Genomic DNA, 19,575 nt, shown 5'->3' with positions numbered 1-19,575 from the left:
TAATAGAACTCAGATCTTACAGTAAATATGAACATTATCTATCATCTATTATCCATCTATCATCTATCCATCCATCCATCCATCCATCCTACATCCATACTGTCTTCCCACATAGCACAAACTGACTGCATAAAAATTCCTTCACCTTTGAATTAATGCCCTTTTTTCTTAGTTTACTCGATCAGCTTAATTATTCATTCTAAAAAATATTATTTATGGTATCCTGCTTGGAATATTCTTCCATATCATCCATCTATTCAAACTATCTCAGATTTTATCCTTCGAAACCTTACTCAGTTTTCTTGAATATTCAGCTATTTGAATACTCAGAATGTTCATCATGTATTTTTACTTTTACAGTGTTTAGAAGGTATTTGTGTATATTTTTGTCTTTCATTGAATATTGATCCAATCTTTTTCTTTATTTAGAGACTGCTTTTGAGAATAAAACTCCACACATTTTTGTCTCTCTTAAAATGGAAGTTCTTAGTGGGAGATCATTTTATTATGTGTTTTGTGAAGTCTTAAGAAAAAATGTTTGGTGGATTTTGTAAATAGAAGTTGGATTTTGTGGATGGATGTTGCCATTTACAAGATTACAGATATAAGATAAAGGGGAAATACTGAAGAATCTTTATTATACAAGCCAAACTTCAATGAGGAGAAAGCAAATGCCCAAGATGGCCTTCTCTATACCGTATCAGTAAAAAGGTTGCAAAACACTAATGTAAAGGTTGTCCCTATTGTAGGAAATCTCTTTTGCAATTCATGTGTGGTCAACAAAGAAATGTAAATAAAGTATCAAATTAACAGGAAATATCAAATTAACAGGTGAACTAACCAGGAGTAATCACATGAATAGTCTTGTCCTTACTAGGCTCTTTTTGTTTTGTTTTCTAAAGTCATAAACATCTTATCTGTTTATTAGGGCAGACTCTTTTCAACAGGATGTTATCTAGAGGCAACATTTAAACACTAGAAGGGAATTACTGAGGGGAAATGGTTTGGGGGCTTGGAGAGAGCGGTGACAAACATTTTCAAGATGGGATTGGCAAATTGGCTTCCTGAAATTTAATGAAAATATCTGCATAGGTCAAATCCCGTCTTTGATTTGAGCTAAATGGATTTCCTTTGGTGGTGATAGAAGAAAGAGCGGGCAAATGATGAAGCAGAAATTACATGCCATAACCTTCCCAGAAACACTGCAGGCTTGTGGCTATAACTATACGCAGGGCTCTATGGAGTCCCAGAATGAAAAAGAACTATGTGTCTACATTCTATTTCTGTCCTAACAAATTTCTGATTTTTTTTTTTGCAGCTATCTAAGAAAAATTTGATATTGTTGTTGTCTAAGCACATTTAAACTTCAGCTGAAATAACTGCCAAGTGATTCATGCCTATGTAGGTGAATATAACGATTGTATCTGGAGCCCCAGCGCGCCATTTTCATTTCACTTTAAATAAAAAACAAAATGTATCTATGTCAGTCAGTGCCCTTCTGCTGTACTCAGAGGTATCAAACAGGCTACAATTATGATTGTGAAGTGATTGTGTCACATTGGAGGAAGGTTTATTGCTTTTGAGTCTGCTAGGCAGTAACACATTCTGTTTCATATTACTCTTTATATCATTGTTTGGCTGTGACTAGAATAATCAAATGCCATCAGATGCTGTCAAATTCAATTTACAGTATTTTTCATTGAAGCGGGCTTTCTGCATTATATTTCCTGTTTTCCCTCTCTATAGCTGCCATGGAATAGTCACTGTAATCATGAGCTTTATTTACAAAACCAACAGAGTGAAGCCACATCCTGGTCTATAACAGATACTTTATTTCCTTTTATTCAGAATAGGAATTTGATGTGCTTTTCTCATACAATTAGCATTAAGTAGATGAAAGAAAACTATTCCAAGAGGATGGGCATTTTAGAAGCTGTACTAATGTACTTAGTGTAAAATGTAAATTCACAAAGCCATTTTTACATGTTCATGTGTATTTGAATCAGAAATATTATTCCTCAAATTAATGCTTGCTGAGACAAAAACATTTGACTTGCTTGTTTTTGACAATGTCATTTACATCACCAGAAATACAATAATACTTTCTCCCTTCATAATTTTCCTTACAAACCCATTGCTGAAGATTGGTCTGAATGAAAGGGTTTCAATATCTGAAGTTATAAGAGGAGACTAAACTAAGTTTCACGATGTGTCCAGGGTGTAGGACCAAATAAGGGAAGGTGTGAGGCTGTAGAAGAGACTAACCAATGATGCTGATGTGGGGGTGAAGATCTGAGAAAGAATGTGTTGGGCTTTGTATGCCTGATTTAAATAGACGGCATGTGGAATGGGGTTTTCAGCTGCAAATTTTTTATGTCTGCTGGTGCCTGTCTTAGAAAGTGTCTTTCCGTCTCAGTGCTGTGATCTGAATGACAGTGTTCCCCCCATATTCATATGTTGAAATCCTAACCTCCAAGGTGATGGTATTAGGAGGTGGGGCCATTGGGAGGTGATTAGGTCACGAGGGTGGAGCCCTCACGTATGGGGTTAGTGCCCTTATAAAAGAGACCCCACAGGGGCCCCTGCTGCTTCTGCCATGTGAGGACACAGTAAGAAGATGGCCATCTGTCAGCAAGGAAGTGGGCCCTCACTAGACAGCAAATGTGTCTGCACCTTGATCTTGGGACTTCTCAGCCACCAGAACTATGGGAGATGAATGTTGTTTATAAGCTACCCAGTTTATAGTATTTTTGTTATAGCAGCCTGAATGGACTAAGACAGATGGCAAGTTCTCAGGTGACAGGTTCTCTGGCCCCTTCCCCCTGTTTTTGCTTTACTTTCTCCTTTCCTGCTCTCTCTCTTCCTCCCTCTCCCTGCATCTCTCTCTGTATCTGTCTGCCTTTTTCTCTCTTTCCACTTCCTCCTCATTATCATTATATATTTGAAAAAAACATTAACTTAAAACTATGCCCATGTTGATCAACTGAAAACTGGATCAAGTAGCACAATACCCTTCAAACCAAAATGCCCATGGAACCGCCATCTCTCTCTCTCTCTCCCTCTCTCATCCTCATTTTCACTCTCACTCTCCTCACTCTTTCTCCTTCCCTTCCTCCACCCCGCTCTTTCCCTCTTTTCTTTATTTTAAGTGGATACACTTAATTAATTCTGCACATCATGGTGAAAAGAAGCTGCATTAATACCATCTAGCCAGCTAAGCGGAAGCCTCAAAACAGAAGGGGAACTGCAGAGTGAAAAGTGCCATCTTTTGAGGATGAGAAAAAGCCTTTCCAATTTCCACATACTAGGTGGTGGGAAATAATGAGAATGCTCGTCCTAGACCTGGTTCTTCCTCTGGAATGACTATGCCTCTTGGTCAGTAAGCCCCCAGAGGACAGCTCTACCCTTCCATCAAAGGTAAGGCCTCTGGGGCTATGAGGTCTCATCTTTCAAAGAGGGCTCAAACAAAAACGCTGCATGCTAGTTGTGGCTTTTTCCCTTGGATAATGTGTGGAAGTTTCCAGTACCCATTTTAGTTTCTAGTAGGTGTTCCAAAACACATGAATTCCCATCCATTCCTTTATGGAAATAGAAAATGTATTTGATTCTACAGTCCTGGAATAGTACACATTCTTAAATAATTAACAATAATAGTAATAGTCAATGTTACCTGTGAATAAAGTAGTTGATGATGACTCCGTTTGGTTTTTTAGGTGGCATCCATTTAACCTCTATGCAAGCTGACCCCAGTGCCTTTAGGACAGGGGAATTTAGATCCATGGGGGCTGCTTCAGCTGTTTTGACAAACATCCTACTGCTAACTCCACAACCTCCTAGAAAAGAGGAAAAGAAAACCAAGACCTTTAGTAATTTTTCAAGCAGGGAAAAGAGTTACATGTGCCCATAGGAGGGTAAGGATATTATGAAAATCATTTTATCTGACATTTTGTGTACACACTTGTATATATATTTTGCACTAGTATTTAAATCTCTACAGGATTTGAATATTTAAATAAGGAATTATTTTTGGAAAATCCATTAATTAACCACATTTTTTATACAAGCATAGACAATAAAGCCTATACTTGACTGAACTGAGGTTTCTCTAGTTTATTGTAGTTATTCTAGCCAGAAAGTGAAAATATGCTTCAATTTCATAAGTCTATGTGTGACCTGCACATCATGTATGCTCTTAATAATAGTATGTTATTTTGCCAATATTTAAAAATAATGATTGTTCTCTCAACACACAAAAGTCAAACAATGACTCTGAAGGATATTGTTTCTTCACAGCATAGTTTTAGGAACCTAGAGCAGTTGATTTTGCATTTAAATCAAGACCTTAATTTAAAGCTATTTTCATGTGGATTAGCTGAAGATGGGGTCAGGGAAAGCAATGCTCTTCAAACAAAATGTTTTGGCCTGGTTTGTAGAGAAAGGTGGGCAAACTGACTCAGTTTCGGAAATGAAGCATAAGCAAAATGGCAGACCCCCAGTCCTAACCAACTCTGTGGGAAATAGTATTCACTTGGAAACAGAAGTTCCTAAAGACAGGAGTTTCATGTTGAGTATAAAATAGGTAAATTTCTTTAATCTAAGAAGCAACTTTTTTGGAGTTACACCTTGTCTCTCTTAGCAGTTGGGTGTTCTATATTATATAATACGCAGAGGAATGCAGGAAGTGAGAGGGGCTCTTCCTTAAGACCACAAAGATAGATGACAATTTCATTGACCACCAGCCTAAGCCATGAAACTCAAGACGACAGGTTAGGTACATGAGCTAGGTATCAGGGAAACACTGTAAAATATGTTAAGATTCATTTGAGTGTAACAACTTCTAGATAATGTCTCCCTCCCTACTCCTGCACTCCTAAATAAAATTGAAATAGATCCAGGGTGAGTACATTTCCTATGAGATTTTTGTAATGCCTATTTCGTTTTATATTACCAATGATTCCTTTATGTGCTCCAGGTGTTTTTCTTTTAAAGGGCCTTATAAAACAAGACTTTGCAAAGCCACCATTGTCCTGTATTTAAATATTCATGATTTAATGTGTAGAAATGCTCATGATTTAATGTGCAGAAATGCATGATGCTTCATTCAATGCCAGGCTCTGATTTTTCTGGGTAAACAGTCCAGTACACATAAGAAATGAAATGTTAGTCTTTGTATTTGAATTGAGAATCTATTCCTTTGTAATGATTTTTTTTAATAAAATACTTTTCAATAGAAATCCCAGACAAGTGTCTGAAAGACTTTACCATCTTGACATGCTTGTATCCTTATCTCATACTGTGTGAAGGGAGCCAAATGTTGCAGACGGATGGATTGTTGATGACCAACAGAGAAGACCAGCGGTGTTACACTCCCAGCGTTGAGTAAGACATTGTACTCCACAGGTATCCTGGGAGTGAGGATCCCTTTAAAGAGAGAGAGAGAGAGAATAAAAACATGTATGGATGTTTGGTCAACAAATGTTCATCTTTTAAGAACAATGTATATTTCAAATTCTAAACTTAAAGGTATACTATTGCTTAACATAGCAATGAATAACTGCATGCAACTTAAGTTGGAAAACATTAGACTGCCTGTTCCAAAAGTAAGAAATGTTCATCGCCCATTTTTGAAAACAAATGAAATATAATAATTCTATTCAAAGATAGACTCTATAGGCAAATAAAAACAAAGGCATGTTTCAAGGCAAATAAATACAAGGCAATTAGAAATCGTGTCATATATTTTTCCTAAGCTTACATACTCTTAAAGTACATAAAAAACCCCATCAGCTTTGCTTGTGACAATAATTTTTCTGTACGCATCGTGTATGTATCTTGTCTGACACAGATCCTTGACATAATAGCCCATAAAGTACCCAAATCACAGTCTACCTAGAGAATTCCCAGTGCATTAATTATTGAGTCAGGACAGTCCACTCTGTCAGTAAGACTTATGGACCTAAATGTATATGAAATTTGGGTTCAAAAACTGTCATTTTTCACAATGCCTCCTAAGGAAAGAAGGTCTTGTCAGTTTAGCCTCTTTACAACCTCTTCATAGAATTAAACGCCTGTAAGTTTTATTTGGCCATGAACAACATGCACACTTTCTTAAGGAGAGCTTATGAGCCTTGAATAAAGGATACAATCAGGTTTCCCACTCAAGTTTTCTCAGTGATCTGACAGCTTCTAACATGCGGGCTTTATTACTTACCTCTGTAGTAAGTAAATAAGTGTCTTTGCTACAGAAACAAGGAAATCTATAACGCAGGACTAAAGAATGAAATGTGGTTTTGCTTTTTGTAGCTACCACTCTGATGTATGAGGGGGCAGAAGAGCTAGTAGACACCAGAGGTGTTCAGGATTTTGTGTAGGAGAGATGAAAATGAGGAGTCTCTGAAGGAAATATTGATCCTAGTCAGAAGGGCTGATTAGTCGTTTTCTTCAGAAAGGTGCTAGATGGTGCTGAATTTGGCAACCCAGGTTGAGAATTTTAACTTTAAATGTAGAGCATCCTAGTTAAACTGTTGCTTTGTCCTTATAGCTTAACTTACTGTTATTCTATCATCGATTCCTAAATTCTTATCTCTGGCTTTATGGCTTTCCTGTGTTCCAGATTTGTATTTTGAACAGCTTACTTCACAGAGTCCTCAACCTCAATAGGTCCAAAAAAGAATTACACTATTTTCCATTCCCAAACCTGTTATTCTTTTTGGGTTTCCTGTCTCCATTTCCCTATGCTGGAGGCCTTAGAGTAAGACCCTCAGAGTAGACCTTGCTTTCTTCACTCTCAAGCTCAAGGGACCAGTATATTTTATCATTTATTTCTTTAAGAAGTTTGGGTTTTATATACAATCAGCAGCATGAGAGTCTGAAGATGTTAACAAGCTCTAACCTATATTTGAGGAAGAACCACTGCTGACAGGTAAACGATGGATTGAAAACATGTGAGCTAGGAGGTAGGGATACCAGTTTGAAAGTCACTGCATGGTTGTAGCAACAACACAAACAAGAACAGCATTTCACTGCATTCCTGTTTTATGCCAGGCAACATACATGATCTCATTTAATATCACTACAATGTCAGCTTCATACAGCTGGGGACTTTGTTCTCCATTTTAAGGTAGTTCCAATGCTTAGATTTTAGTACAGAGCAGTAGCTCAAATGTCGATTGAATGAATGAAAGAAACCACACGACAATATTGTAAGGTAAATATTACTACCATTTTTTAAAATGAGGAAACCAAGGCTCAGAGGAGAAACTTGTTCCAGATATTGCATAGATTAATTGGGGTAGCCACACTTGAACTCAGGCCCATTTGATACCAAAGCTTCTCTCTCTATATTTATGTTGTCTCTTGATAATAAAGACTAGGATTAGGACCATTGGTGGAAAAAGCAAAAGGATAATTTTGAGAGAATATGTGTAGACAGGCAGAACAGGTCTTGGAGACTGATTACTTACAGAGGAAAAAAGTGATGGAGCAATTAGAATTACCACCGATGGAGCAAAATTATAGGTGAATATTTGAAGTTCTAAAGAGCAGTTTTCCCAAACCGAGATCCACATACCCTGGACATTTGTGGACTTGTGTCAAAGTATTTTAGGAGACAAGGACAAACATGACCCTCTTTCCCAAAATCAATTTGACTTGTAAAGTTTGTGAAATACACAACTCCCCTGCCCAAGGTAGGGGAAACCAGCAGAACCCCCTATTCCTTGTGCACAAAAAGTGGGTGTGGATTTTTCTCTCTAAAAAGCACAAGACTAGTGGGACTTCCCTGGTGGTCCAGTGGTTAAGAATCTGCCTTCCAATGCAGGGATGCAGGTTTGACCCCTGGACAAGGAACTAAGATCCAACATGCCATGGGACAACTAAGCCTTTGAGCTCTAGAGCCCTCACACCACACCAAGAGAGCCTGCGTGCCACAATTACTGAGCCCACATGCTCTGAAGCCTGTGCACCACAACTAGAGAAGCCCACATGCTGGAACAAAGATCCCGTGTGCTGCAACTAAGACCTAATGCAGCGGAAAAAAAAAAAAGAAAAAAGCACAAGACTAGAAAATTATATGCCTAGTGAGTTATGAGAACTTTCACTACTCAGTTGTTTTAACTCAATAGCCACTTCAGAGTGAACTAACTGCACACCAGCTGAAAAAGTTTATGTGGACATAACCAGTGTTGAACAAGTACAAATACTATTCCTGGTGCAGTCAAACACAATTTAATTTTCATCGCTTACTATGGCTTTAAAATGAACTCATCATGTGTACTATTCCCCAGACATGGGACGAAAAGCTGACTAGGACCGTGATATTTCTGCTCAGTCTCAGGTAATGGACAATTCTATCTTATTTTTTTTAGATATCATAACAAAGATTAATACCTAGAAAATTAAAGTAAATTCATTTTCTCTTTAATGATACAGTGAGTACATGTAATAAGATCATTTAGAAGATATTCTTCAAGGCCTAACCCTCAACTGCAAGACGAAGCTGGGAATGTTTTTACTGCTCCCAATAAGACTGCTATAATTAAAATGAAGCTTGGAGTTGGATGAAGAGCATTGATTACAGGGAGCATTGGAGACTCTGAGTTCATTAATGGGTGAGGAAACCTTAAGTTCTGTATTAGAGGCAAAACAAAGAGCAATATAATTAGTTTTTTTTTTCCCACTAAAGATGTTCTTTGGGGAGTATTGCTCGAGGTAGTAAAAGAGATTGAAGAGTGAATCAGCACCCTCTTGGTCTGCAATTTGACCTTTCACAGTAGGAAGATATGCTTATAGGAATATCCATCCAGAGCACCTTGGCATGTCAGAGCATCCCACCTAAGATTTGGGGCATTTCTCCTTATTGTTACCCTGAAATGGTCTGTAAAGCAGTGGAAAAAAAGTTGCTGTTTGTGCACACGTATTTATGACAAAATGAAGAGAGGAAGAATTGCCTGGACATTGAGCCTGTTATTGGGGTTGGTTTACTTCAGATTGATTTAATTTCCTGAAATATAGCAGTGTATTATGCTTTAGCTAAAGAGATTAGTAGAAAATGCATCCCTGAATGATAAATTATACAATACATTATTTTTTGGATGGAGACAAACACATCAGAATTCAATGCCAAATTTGCATGAATTTTTTTTTGCATGAATTTTTAAGATAAAAGGCAAGACCTCAAAAAAATTGCAAGGTTATGGTGATTGCTTCAGGTTTTTTCCAGACCTCCTGGGATTACTATGTTCATTCTGTCTTCTCTGATCCTAGGGTAGATCTTGTAGAAAAGTTTCACAAACACACATTTGAAATATATACCATGATTTCTGATGAACTTGATACACCACAGAATGGAGTCAGATCAAATCCCTCTTCTGACTTCATCTGTCCCTGGTAAATTAGCCACCCTCTATGGACACCAGTCTCTTCATCTGTAAAATGATGATGCTAATAGCCGCCTCATAAAGATATGAAATGATTAAATTAAAAAATGTATGTAAAACATTTTAGTTCATTACTACGACATAGAGAGTGCTGAGTAAATTATAGACATCTCCATAAAACAAAATGAAATGGAACAAAATGGAAAAAAATACCCCATCTCCCCAAAACAAAAATGGAACAAAATGGAAAAAAATACCCCATAGCTATGACACTGTTTTCATGTGCCTGCAAACACTTCTGAACCCATCTTTTACATAAAGCTGCTATTCCAATTACAAATCAATGCGATATTGAATCAAGTAAATATCTTTGTAACAATATTTTGTTATCTAGTTTTATTGTTTACGTGTATTTGGATATGATCAAGTTGTATTCCTGTGAAGACATCCTAATCTTCATTCTCAGCAGTAATTTAGAGTGGTCTCCCTTTAATTTTGGCTGAGCTTGCAACTTATTATATGTCTTTAGTCTGTACCAACTTGTCTGCTTCCAGTAACTTCTCTGCTTAAAAGGACATGTCTCCTAGGAGGTCAGGGAACAAAACTGTACTTCTGCCACACTTCAAATATAGACATTATCTTGATCACGACTGGTCAAAGCATAAACCTGGAAAATGCATTTTTCACGTCTTGGTTAATCGGAAATAAATGTCTTTTACATACACCTATGAGGTATTGAAATAGAAAACGCTCTGTGAAGCTGTGCACATGTCAAATACTGACACACGTTGAGGAAAGAGGGCCCCCTCCACTGTCATAATTTACAGGACAGTGACATGAAAGCCTCCTGTGTTCCGCCAAACCCTAGACCATCTGCAATGAGTCTGAAACGACCTAGCCCCCTGGTACTCTGATGACTAAATGAAATGAAATGGGCATATTTGTTAAAGTCAGCTGGCAAGCCACACGACTTGGTTAGTTCCCGAGTTCATAAATTTATGTCAGAGCAAGAGGAGCAGTGGAAACTCACGTGAACCAATTTACCCTAAGTACAAATGGCAGTTTTGTTATTTGGTGTCAAAGTTACCAGTCGCACGATGACAAGCTGCCATAACACATTTTCTTGTTCACTAAAGAACAAGGATTTTGTTGGTTAATATTCCTTGCAAGGCTCCTTTTCATAATTTACAACAACTAGATGCTGATAGGTTATTTAACATTTATGAAGTTAAGATGTAATCAGAAAAACCCTGATTATCTTTACAAATAAAAAAGTTAAATTATTCAACTTTTTTTCCCCCTCCGTGGCTTCATTTCACAGCAGGTGCATACTTTACAATGGGACAAGTCAATCAAACAATTCTTTTTTAAAATCTTTTTTTAGGAGCTGGAGCGAGAACAATTCTAAGAGGAAAACTGTTAATTCGATTTGATAGCCATCTTTGCTTCAAACCATGGGCTGTGCTTCACATAATGCTTTTAACAAATTAGCTTAATGTCTTCTTTGTAGAGATGGGGGTATCTTGGTCATGTCCTTTTGGAGCCATGGAAGTGACACTGGACCCTCTTGAACACACATCCATACCAATTGCATGGACATTTTACATAGTTTGTATAATAGTTATCATTTTATACCTTTTCTACACAACTAGAGGGTAGGATTTTTGACAAGAGGGGCAATATCTCATTCATTCTTTTTTTTTAACTCTTAAGATGTCTAGAATCATGCCTCGCTCCTGAGAGGCACACAGTAAACATTTTCACATTTGTTAAAATGAATAGATAAATCAATCTACTCAAATGTAAATGAATTACATCCGATGAAATTTATGCTGCAAAGAAAATGATCCTACTGGGTTACTGGATGAACTACCCTTGAACTATTTTATCCTCATTTATGTTTGCTGTATCTATGGATTTGTTTTTTGTTTTTTTTTTGTTTTTTTTTTTTTGCTTTTGAATTGGATCATAGCAGAAGGCAGAAAAAACTCATCTGCTTTCTGCACTGTTTAGGTAGAAAAATAGTGAAAAAATATAGTACAGTGGTTTTGCTCATGGAATTTGGAGTCAGATTCATTGTGGGTTGGCTCTGACACCTATGTGATGAATCATCTAAAAAAAATTTTTAACATCGAAATTGACTTTTCTCATTAGCAACACAGGGAGAACACTGGACATACTACAAGTTGTTATGAACATTAAAAGAGATATGTGTTAATCTCTTCAAAAATGCCTAGCACACATTAGGACTCAATAAGGTAAGATAAATTTGTTAAACACCCAAAGCAAAGGCGACAAAAACAAAAATGGATGGGACTATGTCAAACTAAAGAGCTTCTGCACAGCAAAGGAACCCATCAATGGAATGAAAAGACAGCCTATGGAATGAGAGCAAATATTTGCAAACCATGTATATGATGAGGGATTAAATATCCAAAGTACACAGGGAACCCATACAACTCAATAGTAAAAAAATAACCCAAGTAAAAGATGAACAAAAGATCTGAAAAGACATTTTTCCAAGGAAGACACACAAATGGCCAACAGGTACATGAAAAGGTGCTCACCATCAATAATCATCAGGTAAATGCAAATCAAAACCACAATGAGATATCATTTCACACTTGTTAGGATCTCTGTTATCAAAAAGACAGGAGATAAATGCTGGTGAGGAAGGGGAGAAAAAGGAAAACTTGTACACTGTTGTTGGGAGTGTAAACTGGTACAGGCACTATGGAAAACAGCATGGAGGTTCCTCAAAAAATTAAAAGTAGAACTACTATATGATCCAACAATTCTACTTCTGCGTATATATTCAAAGAAAATGAAATCATTATCTCAAAGAGATAGCTGCACGCCTGTGTTCACTGCAGCATTATTGACAATAGTCCAGGTATAGAAACAACCTAACTGTCCATTAATGGAGTAGTGGATAAAGAAAATGTGATATATATACAATGAAAATTGTTCAACCTTAAAAAAGAAGGAAATCCTGCCATTTGCTACAACACTGATGAACCTAGAGGGCATTGTGCCAAGTCAAATAGCCAGACAAAGACAAATACTTAATGGTATTTCTTATATATGGAATCATTAAAAAAAAGTTGAACTCATAGAAACAGTAAATGCTGGTTGCCAGGGGCTGAGAGGATGGGAGTAATAGGGATAGGTTGGTAAAAGGCTTCAAACTTTCAGTTATAAGCTGAATAAGGTCTGAAGATCTATTATATAACACAGTGACTATAGTTAATAATACTGTATAGTGTAATTGAAATTTGCTAAGAGAATAGAACTTGTGTTCTCACCAAGAAAAAAAAAAAAAGAAGAAAGGAGGCAATATACGAGATGATGAATGTATTAATTAAATCAATGGTGGGAACCCTTTCACAATGTACATGTATATCAAATGATCATGTTATACACTTTAATATATTACCATTTTATTTGTCAATTATACCTCAATAAAACTGAAAAAGATAAGTGAATTAATATGCAAAATAAACTACAAATCATTGAGATGAGTTTTACAGTTTCTTCTGAAACTCATCACTGCTTGTCACTTGGTTATTATACTTGTAAGAAACCTGAAACAATTGCCAATGTTAAATCATCCCAATTAATGCAACATGAATTCTTTAGAAAGCTTAATGCCAATTTTGACTATAAATGGATAGTATCTGATCTAATACACTGCAGCTGATGAGCTCACTGAACACCAAGATGCTTAATGTATACAGAGGGGCCATATTGTGGCTAGCTACACTTTAATCAAAACTTGATGAATAAAAATCATTTATATTCCTAACCAATGTTAATTTAAATGATTTCTCAGTAGAAGAACTGTTGCCAATTCTTTTCTTTAATGGACTAAGAGATAAATGTGAAAGGAAAAGCACCAGTATTTCAATATTATGCATCCAGCCTAAAAAATTCACCATTTTTAGTGAGAAAAAGCGGGTGTTGAGTCCAATGACGTTAATTAGAAGATGATTAAGGGCTAGCATAGTTCAAAATAGAGTCATCACCTTGATAAATTAGAAAGTCCTATCATTACCTTCAGAGTTTAAATAATTTTGAATGTTTGGATTCTGAAGCAGCATGGATGCCTATCTCCATTTTTAATCTGAGTAAACCATTTATGTTTCATGAAGTGTGTTCATCTTCATTTTCTATACTTTTCAACAATTAAGGTAACATATATCCTTTTTTTCTCTTTAATATGAATGTGTAAGTTCTGACCCAAGCTTCAGAGCTTGTTAAAGGTGAGAAGAAATGTTTAGGAATAACCTAACCTGGTTTATGTTGTCTGTAGATTCAAATAAGAACAGCCAGCATATACCGAGTACCCACTGAATGTGGGCTTCTATGGCAAATCAAGTGTTTGAATAATTTTAAACAGCAGAAAATCCACAAGTTACTTACATTTGCCTGAATGATAAATTTTAGAAGTTAACTCACTATTTCGTTTCTTTATTAATTTAGCAAACATTTTATAAGGATATGTCGTTTGTGTATCATCTGATCTGAAGGTACAAATAACGTACAAAAGAGTGGAAATCTTGGTTTTCTTGACTTTGGAGTGTTTTAATAATCTTACCACTAACATTTTTCAAGCAATAAGGAGATAAAGTGAACCAGGATTTACTTGGGAGGTAAGAGAATGTCTAAAAAGGCTTTAAAATAGTCTTTAAATGATCTCTTTGCAGTTACTTGAGAAATGACTATTTTCCTCTCCCACCTAATTAAAATCTTCCTGGACCTGGAATCTAGTTTTGCTGAGCCATGCCTATTCTTTCTATACTTCCGGATGGCTTGGTAAAGGCTTCTGGTTACTAGTTCCCTCACGCCTTGGGAAATAACTATTGCCAGGTAGATATTTTCCCTTCAGGGACTTGTCATTTTCCACCATTAACTCTTCTGGTCTTGACATGCCCCACAAAAAAAACATTTTCTCCCCAAATCATTTGGTTTTTGCCAACACCTAGCTCTGCTTCTTGGCCCTCTGGGCTATTATTTCAAAAAACCTAGTTGCTCTATCACAAATCTAAAAGACTTTAGGCAATAAATGGAAAGTATGATTTGGATTTAAGAGTTAAGCCAAAGATAGGAAGAAATTACTCTTTGAACCGATAGTAGAGAGTAGACCTGAATTTGAATTCAGGCTGTGTGACCTTGAGTAAATTATATCACTTCTTTGAGATTCAAGATTCTTAATATTCTGAATATTTTGATAATGAGATTACTTGTCTACCAGGGTTTGCATGAGAATTAACTGATGTAAGGCCAGGAAAATCCTTATCGAAGTGTTTGGCACATACTAGGAATTTAACAAATGGCAAATATACACAAGTAATGTCAATGAATATATGATATTTGCCACCAGTATCACAGTTTTCTCTTCCCTTGAATATTCTCATATATTCTCTGGCCCACACCCCTGTTTTTAATAGGATTTACAAACAATAAGACAATTTATAGATAGCAATGATAATTAATAATGTGTAAATTGAAAGCCCACTTAATTGCCTAGGTCATTTTCTGTTGCCAGGCAACCACAGAGATTTTTTTTTTTCTCCCAGCAACTTGCCTGTGTAAGGTCACTGTGTCCTTACTGACCACAAAACAAAATACGTGTGGAAAAAAAATCAGTTAACCATTATTTTGGCTTTGGACATTCAAAGGGAACTTGTTTGATTCACATTTTCAGAGATTTATTGTAACTGACCACTTTTGCCTAATACGGGTGACCCATGGTTACTAAACTTGGAGGACATCAAAGTCATGTGTGGAACTCAACTCCATCCCAGGATATTCTTATTCAGTAACCTTGAGGTTGAGAATCTGTCTTTGCACAAGCTTTCCAGGTGATTCTAACGTTCACTCAGGTTTGGGAACTATGGGTATGGACTGTTTTGCTCATTTTCCAGCTCTACGTATGATGTAATCACTTTGTAATGGCCGGAGAGTATGATGAATACCTAGAAAGCTCTTGATTGTCAGCAAATAAACAACTTCCAGTTATAACAAGTTTGTTTTCTTCCTGTTTAAAGTATATATTTGTGACTATTCAGGAATAGAAAAATGTTTTTATTATCGAAATCAAAACACAGCATGAGGTACTTTCAAATAAAATCAACTGTAGATTATACACAAGTCAAAATCATCTGCCTGTTTACTGAGTTCAAAATCCTTCTAGGCACAAGGAAAAAAGTTTAAGATTTTAATCTTTCCATATATTACAGGGTTTCTGTAATGGATTTGTGCATCTGAAACTAAAAGATTGACAGGTCTGGATATTATAGATTTATTAACCATTGGTTACATGGTCAGAGTTAGTGTGTAAAGCATTTCTACAATATCCCTTAGGCTGGACTGGAATGAACAATTTCTACAAAGCCTGAGGTAGACAAGAGTTAAGGTGACATTAAAAAAGCAAAACTTGTGTTATATTTCACAAGGATCCTTTTCTAAACAGAAACATTATACATTAAGCATGAAAATATGAAATTGAACTCAAAGAAAAAAATGACAAAATTCTGGGAAACTTGAAAGAAGTCATAAAAATTTACAAACCCAATCTTGTAATATGCAGTTTTGAAAGTGGGGGCCTTGGCACCTAGCAAATATTGTGGCAGATACATATTTAAAATGAACAATTAAAGGTAAAAATAATTCTCCTAGAGTTATCACTACCTATAGAATATTATACATTCCAGATTATGTATGCCAACTATGTAAATTATCTCATTTAATATTTAAAACAACCCTACGTGTAGGATCTATCATTATCTCCATTTTACAGATGGAGATAACCGAGACTCAGACAAAATGACTTATTTAAGGTCAGCTAATAGTGGCACAAATATTATATTACATCACTTATGTGTGGAGTCTAAAAAAATGGTACGAATGAACTTATTTACAAAACAGAAACAGAGTCACAGATGTAGAAAACAAACTTACGGTTACCAAGGGGGAAAGGGGGGAAGGGATAAATTGGGAGATTGGGATTAATATATACACACTATTATATATAAAATAGATAACTCAAAAGAACCCACTGTATAGCACAGGGAACTCTACTCAGTACTCTGTAATGACCTACATGGGAAAAGAATCTAAAAAAGAGTGGATATATGTATATGTATAACTGATTCACTTTGCTGTACACTTAAAACTAACACAACATTGTAAACTGACTATACCCCAATAAAAATTTAAAAAAAAGAGAGATGTTTTCAGATCCTTATTGAGTGTGAAGTCTTCAGATTAGCAATGGCAATTTAGGTGTGTAATAATGTGAAAATGACAGATGATTTGATAAACCACGGAACTTCCTGGTCACTTGGTTAGGAAATCATCAACTTTGCTTATCACACTGGACTTTCCTTTATTGCTTTTTGAGAACTTGGGTGGTGAAAGACCCTGGACTGAATCTGAGAAGTCTCCAGCTAATAGGCTGAGTCTGGTCTGAGTCTGTGATGCCTCATTTTACTTCGTGGGGTAAAATCACCATGGCACCATAGAAATGCCAAGGAGAAATATGCTAAAAGGGTGCAAGATAGCCATGTTCTTCCATGAAGGTGGGAATCAGTTTCATAAAACGATATGTAAGTTTGTATATTTTTCACAGCAGGAGATTTGTATTTATTCCGCCGTGAAAATTAAGAGCAGAGTTCAAGAACGGCTGTGCTGCTAAAACTGAGATCCGTATTATAGCACTTTATGATACTTTCTGGCACTATTGATTATTCCCTTGTGTTTTGTTTAATTTAATGTGCTGCATATTCATTTTAAAACAAAGGTGGATGAAATCACTCATATTTAATATCTTAGAGCAACTTAAGTTTTTCTTTGCTTAGAAAGCTCTTCAGAGATTTCCTCCTGCAAATTTGTCCCCCAAAAGATCCTTTTTCCTTTGATCTGAGATTATGACATCAGAAGGATGTTGGTTCATGAGAATGTAAGTTTTATATATTAGGCCTTTATGTTACCTTTATGACTATATTACACATTTTGACTGAGATGTGTTCAATTCAGTGCAAAATATGTCTTTGTTACTTATTTTATGGGATGGATCTGCTGATAGCCCGAATGACTGTTAACCAACTATTTTCAGTTCCGTGTTGTAATGTGGCTACACTTATTCTGATGGGGACAATAGGGGTTTGTGTTAATTTCATGTTTCAATTTCATGCTAAGACAACATATTAAAAATAAAGTCACACATCTTTGAAATTCGTTTAACACCTTAATCAGTTTTAAATTTTACTGAAACAAAACTTCCAAATATCCCTCATGTTAAAAGACAGAGCAAGAAGATTTCACTCTAATCCTTAATCCGCAGTGTTAATGAATCAGAATTTCACCTGAGGGCGATGATCATATTCCAAATACAATGATGCACTAAACCACAAAAGCAACCCACTGGTGGCTCAGTGGTTTGATGGAGCCTTAGAGAGGTAAAATTCAGCTACTATAACTGGTCAGAACTCAAGGTACAAGGGAGTGGTCTACTGTCTTTCTGAATTCCCCATTCACTACTATAATATAATGCCAATGATTCAATCCAGGGAATCCTGTAGAAAAGGATGCTCAAGATAATTCAGACCTATGTGACTTACCTTGCATATGCATGAATAAGAAAAGAGATTTCTAGGCTCTGGTACTTGAAAGAAAGCATTGCTTTGCTAGAAAAGTATATATCTAGGTATCTATATATCTTCATCCACACACCTACACCTATATCTATCTATATGTATGTATGTAAATGCTTATGCATGTATACACTTGTGAGTGTGGTTTGGTTTATTCATCCAGGATACAGATTATGTCCTTCTGATTTACTAAATTCACATTTCTAGCCTTATCTCCAATTAATTTCCTCTAAAATGGTTTTCATACACATACACACACACACACACACACACACACACACACACACACACACAGGTTTTATTTCTTACCTGGTGGGATCCAAGCTACATATATGGAATAAGGCCCAATTACTGTGATGTTATATGGAGGCTGGATTTCTTCTGGTGTTAATATAGGTGTCTGTACAATGTACTCATCACTGGGACTGCTGCCACCTCCAGTGGTGGCTTCCAACTTATAAATGTAGCTATATTAAAAAAAGAAAGAATTGTGATAAAGCAATGCACAAGAGAATTTAACAGTGATTGCTGGCTTTTCTGTCTATTGCTTAGTCCTAAACTTGTAACAAATTGCAAATTCTTTGCTCCCTGTCCAGAAACTTTACCACAGACCTTATAGTTTTTCTAGCACAGGGAACATTCTCTCCAGGTTATCACTATTTTGGCCCCTTTCTCATTTTATTTTTAACCCTTGAGAATTGATTGCTTTTCTTAAAGATTTCAGGAAAGCTTTGGAGTGTGCTGGTGGATTGTGAAAGATTCAAATGAACCTTCTCCATTTTTAAATGGGTTAGAGTTCAGGGAAATATGTTTAGAGAAAGACGTTTCTAAATTGATCTGCTACTCGCTACAATAAAACTAAATTGATCTCTACTCTCTGCAGTAAAACATCTGTTGATCTAAGATATATTTTATCTCTGCTGAGAAATGAATAGGAATGAATTGCAAATATGTAGAACTTTTCCCCTTCAAACCACTCACGTCTCTATATAGTGTAGCAAGTAGAGGAAAACATTATACAGAAGTAAAGGTTGTTGATACAAAACAAACCTCTTTAAATCTCTTTTCTTGCTAGTTTAAGGATGCATGTTTTTGAAGGTTATTTGATAATTTTTAAAATTTAATACTTTGCATATTTTTCTTTTTTTTTTTTGGCACACGGGCTTAGTTGCTCCATGGCATGTGGGATCTTCTTGGAGCAGGGATCAAACTCATGTCCTCTGCATTGGCAGGCGAATTCTTTACCACTGCGCCACCTAGGAAGCCCACTTTGCGTATTTTATATGCTTAAAAATTCTCATGTCAAATAAAAGACTAATTATTTACATTTTTAAGGAATTTCATGTCCTCTGAAGACTAGTGTAATGAGCTAGTGTTTGGGTCCTCAACATATGAAATGGATTAAGAGATTGCATCAGCTATGGAATGACTAATACATGAGGAGATTAATTAACAAATGTAATATTGTTTCAGTTGAAGATGGACTCTTTTTCAACCTGAAACATCTAAAATTCTCTCTGTATGATTGGTAAAGTTTTCTT

The 19,575-nt window shown here is 36.0% G+C and overlaps 1 protein-coding gene across 1 annotated transcript in view; it reads right to left on the bottom strand.

Moving 5' to 3' along the window:
- The window catches only part of USH2A (usherin), a 758,076-nt gene that overhangs the window by 124,866 nt on the left and 613,635 nt on the right, over window positions 1-19,575 (bottom strand). The window contains exons 58-60 of the mRNA XM_057727708.1: window positions 18,344-18,501; window positions 5,263-5,421; window positions 3,671-3,833 (exon numbers count right to left, since the gene is read on the bottom strand). Coding sequence (XP_057583691.1) covers window positions 3,671-3,833; window positions 5,263-5,421; window positions 18,344-18,501 — 480 coding nt within the window. The remainder of the gene's footprint in view (window positions 1-3,670; window positions 3,834-5,262; window positions 5,422-18,343; window positions 18,502-19,575) is intronic.

Source organism: Hippopotamus amphibius, chromosome 3, assembly GCF_030028045.1.
Source record: "Hippopotamus amphibius kiboko isolate mHipAmp2 chromosome 3, mHipAmp2.hap2, whole genome shotgun sequence".
Taxonomy (NCBI): domain Eukaryota; kingdom Metazoa; phylum Chordata; class Mammalia; order Artiodactyla; family Hippopotamidae; genus Hippopotamus; species Hippopotamus amphibius.
This window is presented reverse-complemented; position numbering and strand designations above follow the sequence as displayed.